The 9536-nt window shown below is 41.0% G+C and overlaps 1 protein-coding gene across 2 annotated transcripts in view; it reads left to right on the plus strand.

Annotated features, from left to right (window-relative positions):
- Nucleotides 1-9536, plus strand: part of RALBP1 (ralA binding protein 1) — a 33118-nt gene that overhangs the window by 20766 nt on the left and 2816 nt on the right. For both annotated transcript variants that reach the window (XM_018553951.1, XM_018553958.1), the window contains exons 4-9: nt 904-1253; nt 2672-2833; nt 5677-5808; nt 7129-7239; nt 8412-8533; nt 8862-8985. In XM_018553951.1, coding sequence (XP_018409453.1) covers nt 904-1253; nt 2672-2833; nt 5677-5808; nt 7129-7239; nt 8412-8533; nt 8862-8985 — 1001 coding nt within the window. The remainder of the gene's footprint in view (nt 1-903; nt 1254-2671; nt 2834-5676; nt 5809-7128; nt 7240-8411; nt 8534-8861; nt 8986-9536) is intronic.

Here is a 9536-nt window from a genome sequence, read left to right on the forward strand (position 1 = left end):
GAAGGAGGGGAACTAAACACGTGTATCACGTGTAGTGAGGGAAAACAGAAATTAAAAGATTTTTTTTTCATAGCGTTGAGGATGAATTACTACTTGGTGCCTTCAAATACAGATGTCAGTGAGGGCTTGATTTAAAGTATTTTTACTGCTTGGTAAGAATATGTAAATAGTGAATGATGAAAGTTGGGATGCCTGAAATTTTACCTCAGGCTCTGTGCAGGTTAAACCATAATCTAATCATAAGCAGGGCATGAGATTTGGTGTTTTGTAGACAGGGTAATGTTGCTGTGAATGAAAGTGATAGTAAGCAGTTTTAGAAAGTCATAATGGTTGCGGGTTGAAATAAAAACACTTTTTTTTTTTTTTTTGCACAATAGTTTCTATTTTTTAAGAATAAAATGTAATTATGCAAACAAAAGAGGTGCACAATGTTTGGATAGGATAAAAGAAAAATGACGCCACAAAACCATAGGAGATAAGTAATTGTATGTATAAAGAGGTTCATCATTATTGAAGGTGGCACCAGGATGCTAAAGTCTCAAATATTATGTAGGCCAAAATGTATAAGCAAGAAAAACGACATGGGAAAGAGTAAATTCACGGGTTTGTACCATCAGATAGGGAAGTCATGTTTACCATGTGTGGACCCTGGATGACAAAATGATTTTTATGTAGCAGATATCTTGTTGAATTAGATTGTAATTAAATTGCAGTTTTCCAGTAAGTCAGTCAAGCTTATTAAAGACATGCAATAACTCATAGCAGCCAGTGATATTTTACTAGGTATTAATCTAATTACAGAAAGCTTATTGGTTGCTTTGGGTTACTGTTTTGTTAACCTTTAGTCATTGCACTTCTTTATTATATCCGAGCAATATATTTTAATCCTTTTTCTGTTCTCAGGAATCAAGTCAAAGGTTGATGAGTTGAAGGCAGCCTATGATCGGGAGGAGTCTCCAAATCTTGAAGACTATGAGCCTTATACAATTGCCAGCCTACTGAAGCAATACCTGCGGGAGCTACCTGAGAATGTGCTCACCAAAGACCTGCTGCCTCGATTTGAAGAGGCTTGTGGCAAGAGCTCTGAAGCTGAAAGGCTGCAGGAGTGTCAGCGCCTGTTAACAGAGCTGCCAGAATGCAACCTTTACTTGATTTCATGGCTGATAGTTCACATGGACCATGTCATAGAGAAAGAACTTGAAACTAAAATGAATATACAGAATATTTCTATTGTGCTCAGTCCAACTGTTCAGGTACTTATCTATTTCATCAATATTTCCTGTATAAATTGTGTCTCATTCAGGCTGATAACAATGCTGGAATGTGAGGAGCCCTAACCTAGAATGTTCAGATACACTTTCTTACAGCACACCCAAATTAAACAGTGGGTTCAATTAAGTGGAATTATTCTTCATGGGCCTACGTTATATGTACTGTGGGCCGCACCTACTTAATTCCAGAAAGCAAAGATCATAGCAATTCAGTACTTAAAAGTTGCGGTTGCTACTATAGTGTAAAACTTTTGTCTCCGAGAAAGGGGAGCTGTAGTATTAGCTGGAGAAGTGAGAAATAGCTGGGGCTTCATTCATTTATTTTTTGCTACCACCGAGGGCTGCAAAGCAGGTCTGCTGGTCTTACAGGTTACTTAAACTGCCTCCATTTCATGGATGATGGATTTCTACCTGAAGGAGACAGATTTTTCAATGACCAGATGTACCATTACTGCATCAACGGAAGAGAGATAAAACTCCACTTTCAAGCAAGCTTGTGCACATTCAGGACAAAGCAACATGTTTGTTGTAATCTCTCTCTTACTTTAAGCATATACTAACCTTTCCTTCACACTCTCGCTGCTCTATTAAGCGTCTGAAATACCTGGTACTTCTGGGTATGTAGTAGCATTCAATGCACTCCATGTGACAGCACTGGGCAAGTCGGCAGTTTCTAACCCTGTATAGCAGGGGTGGCCAAACTCCGGCCCTCCAGCTGTGGTGGAACTACAAATCCCATGAGGCATTGCAAGATTCTCACAGCCACGACTCCCGGAGAGAGATGCATCATGGGATTTGTAGTTTCACCACAGCTGGAGGGCCAGAGTTTGGCCACCCCTGCTGTATAGGGTACAACTTTATCAAGCTGTAGCTTACACAGGACTTTCCTTTTGCTTATGGTGAAAGGTGGGATACTGAAAGGACAGTAAGTGTATGTGTCTGTGGAGATCCCCATAAATGAACCTGCTGCTGTGCCTTACATTGGCAAAGCCCAAGATCACTTTTTTTTTTTTTACACATTGATTATAGCTTGTTTAAGAGCAGTGTGTACAGAAAACTGTCATCCAGCTTTAAGCAGCTTTTTCAAAATCTTTAAAGCACCATTCAGCTTAGTTTGGGGATGTTAAACGGAGATCATAATGAAAATGCTGTCACTTTAAACAACTTTAAATGGGAGTGCTACAGCATTCTAGAAGCCTGTGGATGGCTAATAGCAGCTGCAAAGTACACAGCCAGTATCTCCAAATAGGGAAGGTCCTCAAAAGTTATTGATAGGTCGTTGATGATTGACTTTGCCAATATCTACCCATATCTGAGAAGTGGTAGTGTGAGGACTTAGAAGTGAGATTGGGAAAATGGTAGTTCCATGACTTTTTTTTTTTTCTTTCTTTGTCTTTCAGATCAGTAACCGCGTCCTATATGTATTTTTTACAAACGTTCAAGAACTCTTTGGAGGCATAGTCATTAGGAAAGTGATTAAACCTCTCCGTTGGTCTAATATGGCCACCATGCCTGCACTGCCTGAAACACAAGAAACCATTAAAGAAGAAATCAGACGACAGGTTGCTCCTTATTATTTATGGGATCCTTTGTATAGTTGTATGCACTTTTTTTCATTCATTTCCTAAATGCGGGGAAAAAGCTTACATTTGAGTACAGATGAGTTACAGAAACCAATGTCTATTGTGTGTGAAATATTTCTCCTCTCTTCCTCTCGTGCTGACAATCATTTCACCAGACGGAAAGTAAGGCAAAATCTGCAACAGGGACTCAGACAGAAATACAAATCCGATATGGATTCCTGCCTTCAGCAACTCTACTAAAGAAAATCATTTTTGTTTCGGTCTGTTTCTGTTGGAGAGTTACCCTCACTTCCTGTGTGGTAAAACATTGTCAGCGGGACAGGAAGTGAGGGGAATCCCCCTTAATGAAGCAGTGGATAGCAGTAAAAATCTAACCCTTCCTCACTCTGTCCAAAACTAGGGAAAAATGTTTTGGCTGGACACACTTTGAGAATGGACTGCACCTCAGTGCACAAAAAAAGGACATTATACCACATTGCTTCATTATGTACACTGTGCTGTACAATCCCTTTCCAATATTGCTCCATGCCGCCCTGCAATGTAGAATACATGGGCTGCAGGAGACACGAGTATAACAGCTCTTCTCTTGCAGCACCTAGCTGGGTCCGTTTAGTGGTCAACTAACAAAAATGTGGTATAGTCATAGCAGTAAAACTAGCTAAAGTATAACTAAATGCAAAACGTTTTAGATTTGGATATAGTGGTGAGGGGCTAGAACTGTCTGTGTCCCTGTTAGGGAGATTCACTGTCTCTAATTGTCTTGATCACCAGTGTCACTGGGAATTAAAGTGAACAGGAATAGAAGCGAAATCATCCAATGAGGACCCTTGTTCCCAAAACAAGGGATATCCCTTGCATTGCAAAGATATCCTCTAACTTCCTGAAATCTCCCTAATAAGACACAGATGGCAAAATAATAAAAAAACTGACATTGTCTATCCAAAATGAAAACAAAATGGTGTTCGATATCACAAGACCTCACAAAATGTCACAACAGGCTTGTGTGTACAGCCACAGCTAGAATCCAGCTGGGTTATAAAGCATTTTTAAATATTGGCATTTGCAGTGAACATAGTTTCAGCACTTCCTGTTCTTTTTGCCTGCAACAAAAGCACAAACGTATAGCAAGAATTGTTTAGATGGATATACATATGGACCATGACTTTTAGCTGGCCATACACTGTTCTATGTTTTGTTTAACACACAGGCTAAACAAAAAAATAGATCAGTTTCCTCCATCAATGCTTACGAGCGTTGATCGAGGAATCCCCGCTGGCTCATTGACTGCTTGCTCTGTCCGTTCAAAGATTCTCCGTCCGCCTCCTTTGATCAGCTGATAGAGGGTTGCCGGTTGAAGGGTGTCGACAGCCACTCAAGAACCGGCCAAAGTTCGTACCGTGTGGGACCCCACACACACTATTAAACACACAGATGATGTACTTATTTTTCTGTTTTACCTGCAAAATGTAAAGTCAGGTCATCTTTTCCTGTGATTTCTGTGACGCTGCATAGCCTTGCACCTGCCTGGCTCAGCTCCCTGTTCATTGGACAGAAGTGATGATGCTGATTCCTTGTTGAATAAGCAGGTTAGAGATGGAGATGTGGCATACAAAACTACATTGCTAAACCAAGAAATAGATTTCCTAGCTTTGTATCTATGCAGTGTGGTGGGGCTGCATGAATATTTACATGCTTGGTGAAGCAGAATTACAAATCCTTTAGTGGATCAACTTTTACAGTTATGTATTTCAAACTTGTATTTTTACCTGGAGCTTTAATGATCTAACAAGGGTACAAAACCCCAAAAACCCCAGCGCACCTGACAGCTAGCCTGCAACAAAACAAATTGCCCTGTCAACAGTATGCGTTAAAAACAGAGGTTTTAGTTGCACAAACTTTTGGCCAAAAATATGTAGAAGCCACACTGCCGCGCCAAGGCACCTCTGTATAGTGTGGTCTTAACTCTATCTATATGAGTCTCCAAGTGTGAGCATATTAATGCAGTCAATAGATTGCATGCAGGTGTACCAAGAGGTAGCCTACTCCTCCTTATAAGGTGCAGGGATGCACTGGAGACCGAGCAAGCAAAAATGCACGCTGGGACTCCAGTGCGTCCCCACATCCAAAATAGTCAAACTCGAAAAACATGGTAACCGCATGAATCTATACCAGCCTTTATAGCAGGGAGCACATTGGGAAGGCTTACAACAATACAAAACACAAATTCCCCAGCCTCAACCTGCCAGCCAGCTTGCAACCAAACAAATTGCCCTGTCAACAGTATGCGTTAAAATCAGAGGTTTTAGTTGCACAAACTTTTGGCCAAAAATACGTATAAGCCACACTGCCGCGCCAAGGCACCTCTGCAAAGTGTGGTCCTAACTGGAATAACAAGGGCTCAGAGTTTTTTTTTCCCTTTAGTCTCTGGTGCCTCTCTTCCTGCTTCTGCAGTGGTCCTAGGTCTGTGAATCATCACGTCTTATACAGTACATTGTGTATAGGATGTGAGGACAGCAAGGGACATTCCATCACATCAAAGCATAAAATGACATTTCTAATGCTGTCCCTTCTTTTCCAGGATATACAGCTGTCTTAAAGGTTTTGTTCTTACCAAATTTCAAACCAAAGTGCTTTTGTAAACTATTAAATTCATTAGTATAATTATTACAAATGTCAGACCAACCCAGAACTGATATTTCAGGCTTGAGCAAGCAGAAATCCATGGCTCTTTTTTGTGTTTGTTTTTTGAACACCCGAGTGGCTCATGTGCAGCTTACTGTTGTTTGGAATGTATTGTGACAACATTTTCTTGTATTGCACAGGAATTTCTCTTGAATTGCTTGCACCGAGACCTTCAGGCTGGCATTAAGGATCTCTCTAAAGAAGAACGGCTGTGGGAGGTACAGAGGATCTTGACGGCTCTTAAAAGGAAGTTGCGAGAAGCTAAAAGGCAGGTGTGTGACACTCATAGGCTTAGCCTATCCGCTTCATTAAGCATCTTAGCAACCGGCATGCATAATAGTACAGAATGGACAAGGCTCACCCTTGTATGGTTCTTGGCTGGGGCCCAACATGCTGAATTAGTCAGTCATGTGATTTGTTGGACTTCACTTGCCAAGAACAGCTGCACCCATTTCACATATTATCTTTTGCCTAAAGTACATGGTCTCTCTTTTTTTTTTCTGTGCTGTTGATGCCTTTATCCTCCAGCCAATGGATTTATGAACCAACTTCTTGCTGTTAATTGCACAAGGCTGTAGTTAAATAGCAGCAAAATATTTTAGTCTCTGTTATTGTTGACTTAAACTTGTGCCAAGTTATTTATTCTTCCGAGAATAATATGGTTGAATATGACTCTGCCACAATACATCATGCTAGACAAGAATAACTGGTTACTGGTACTCTGTGGACATGCTTATTATCCACATCAGATTTTACCTACCAAAATAACAGCTTAACTTCAAGCAGTTTATTGCCTGATGAAACCAGTGATGACATCATTACAAGTTTGCAGAGAACCTGTGTTGTTGGAAGGGCTCTCCCTACGTTTCATGGTCTGCATCTCTTAATAAGCAAATTTTTGCAGTAGCTTGAGCAGGTTGTGAGTGCACTTACCTATTACAGGAAGGGGGTTTGACTGGGGGTACAAAGAATGGGGGTTTCACACAGTGTGTCCACCAACTGTAGCAGTGCTGGTGGAATCCCGACAGTGCAGCCTTTACAAAACTGCAATGGGCAGTTTTAAGACTGAGTGCCCTTTGCAAGTATAGAGTGCAGCGATGACCAGTCATCCTTACAAAGAATGCCTCCACCGAAGAAATCTGCAGGCATCTATGTGGCTGGATTTATGGACATTGCTGGCACATACCAAAACATAGTCAAACATTCTCATGTTGGGCTCTTGCCCTCCCTCTAGCTGTGATACGCCTTCCTTTTGGCTTTTAAGTGTGGCCGCATTAGCCAGAGGGATCGAACAGGGGACAGGCCAATGCAGCCATACCAGCTCTGGTCTCTGTTGCATGGAGACATTTTAATCAAGGATCCAACACCAAAAGGCAAATGTAGCCTCTGTTTGGCCTGATATTAGAAGCTGTATCTGGTAAATGGTAGTAAATAAACTGATTATTAGTCCACGCCATTATATCCAGATTGTTCCTGTCTTGCATTATATGTTTGATGTGACTGATGAGGAAGAGGCAGAATTAAAGCCTAAATATTTATACCTAATTGGCTCTTTTTCAGTTTCATATCCAGTGTCTTTTCTACTTCTTTAGGACTGCGAAACAAAAATTGCTCAAGAAATTGCCAGCCTTTCTAAGGAAGATGTTTCCAAAGAAGAAATGACTGAAAATGAAGAGGAGGTCCTTAATATACTGCTTGCACAGGTATTTCTGTGTGTACACCCTGCAAGCAGCTGCCATTTTAACTTACCCTACAGTCTAGTCTGTGCTGAGATTCCCAGGGTGGTTTTTGAATAAAACTTGTGTCATGTGAAATAAGGAGTAGGCTTTTTGAGTCCCCGAGCATGTTTTTTAGTCAGAGTTAGATCAGAACTCCGCATTTGCATATTGTTACAGGGCAGTGACCAATTAAGCATTGAATCCATAAGATTACCATTTAGACGACTAGCATTTTTAAAAAGAGAGGTAAGCAGCTTCCAAGTTTCAGCACAACTACCTACCACCCCAACCCCCCCCCCACCCCCCCCCATTAGAAGATTATGTGCTGGCAAGTACTACCATGGGGCAAGCTCATTTTGGTTTTAAAGTGCCCATGATCTCTCCAACTTCCATAATAGACTACAATCTCAATACAAATTAGTAAACTAAACATGATGAGATTGGAGTCCATTGTGGTAGTGAGCTTGGAGCGGTGGCTACTTTACAAGACACACAGGGACCATGGGGAAGAAAAGTAGCCACCCTCCAGAAGGAAGGACAGTGTCAGCAGAAATTCAGAGATGATTTGAGGATCTACAGCCGAGTGATTCACAAATAAGATACATTTCTATTAATAGTTAAGGTACTTGAATGTATTTTTAAGATTCAACTTCTGAATTTAATGTCACTTCAAAGCAAAACTGCAGGCTCTTGCAAAGTAGTAGACTCCCCATGAGATTCCACTGCAAACACCTCCAGGGACTTGATTTGCAAAGCGTGCATGTGCTGCATTGTCACACTATGACCCACCCCTTCCCATCCTTCTAGCCTCCTTATTGGCCCATGGACCTGCCTATCACACTTACTGGCTATAGGGAAACCAGAAGTGTGTTATCATGAAAGCTCTGGTTCCTAGGTGCATATCATGGAGTCCCCTCTTTTGAGGGTATGGGGGAGCTTTGGAAGTAAAGTATACAGGCGGTGCATGAAGCATAATAGCATGGACTGCTTTCTATTTTGCAAGAGCCCATAGGTAAACCTAAAAACGGCTATGAATCTTATATCCTAGAATACTCATCAAGTATAACCAAAGTAGGATTTTGCTCACGCCAATAAAACAGGTTTTGTGGATATGTTCTGGCTTTGTTCTTGCACTGACCAGTTCTTTATCTTATCAGGAAAATGAGATCTTAACAGAACAAGAAGAGCTAGTGGCAATGGAGCAGTTCCTTCGGCGTCAGATTGCAACAGAGAAGGAAGAAATTGACCGCCTCCGCGCAGAAATTTCTGAAATTCAAAGGTTGTTATATGGTTCCCATGATAAGCCCACCTAAAGTATAGAAATCCACACAAGATGTATTTTACACGGGATAGGGGATTTTCATGTAGTACCGTGGGAAGCATGAGTTGCAGTATATAAGGGCATTATTTTTGTAGGTTGTAGATCAGGGTCTATAAAACGGTACACATGTATAGGAGTATATTTCTACTACATGTGAATAGTCTATAGCATGGTGTGGAAAGTGGGCAACAATTAGATACTGAATGCTGTCTGATCTCTTAATGACCTGTGTAATATGACATTAATATTTGATGTTCCCATTGATGATCTGCCATACTCCCTATAGCCGCCAGCAGCCAGGCCGGAGTGAGACAGAAGAGTATTCATCTGAGAGTGAGAGTGAAAGTGAGGATGAGGAGGAGCTGCAAATCATTCTGGAGGATCTTCAGAGACAGAATGAAGAGCTGGAGGTGAGTCATTGTACATGTTAGAGAAGGATATCCACTGCCACCTACTGACCATCAGTCTTATGTCTGCAGGGAGAACGGCATTATTCCAAGCATTTTGCATTTGTCAGTATGGTCCTTATGCTGTTTTTGTTTTTACCCAGCTCCAATGTAAGCTTGGTTCAGGTGTCCAAATATAAGAAGAGCCAGGTCCATATACTCACAAATGTTTGTTTCATTTCCTGCTTGTGGTCACTCTTCCTCCTTTACATGCTAAGTAGCATAGCCAAGAAAGTCTCAATCAGGGAAAGATAGATTGCCTGATATGATATAATAGGAACTTCTATCCCTTGTATACATTTTTCCAGTCAGTTGACAATAGATAGCCAGACACATTTTTTCCAAGCTTGTCAGGTTCTGGACTACAAATCAGTTGGTTGTCCATTGCAAAGAAAGGAAACAAAAATGTTAAGCAAATTATTTCACCAGCATCTTGTTTTACAGTTAAAAGTCAATCCACAGTTGTCCTTTATCCCACATTCAGAATATAGAGGGAAATGTAAAATCTGCCATTT

This window comes from Nanorana parkeri, unplaced genomic scaffold (genome assembly GCF_000935625.1).
Source record: "Nanorana parkeri isolate BGI_ZX_2015 unplaced genomic scaffold, ASM93562v1 scaffold7, whole genome shotgun sequence".
NCBI lineage: Eukaryota > Metazoa > Chordata > Amphibia > Anura > Dicroglossidae > Nanorana > Nanorana parkeri.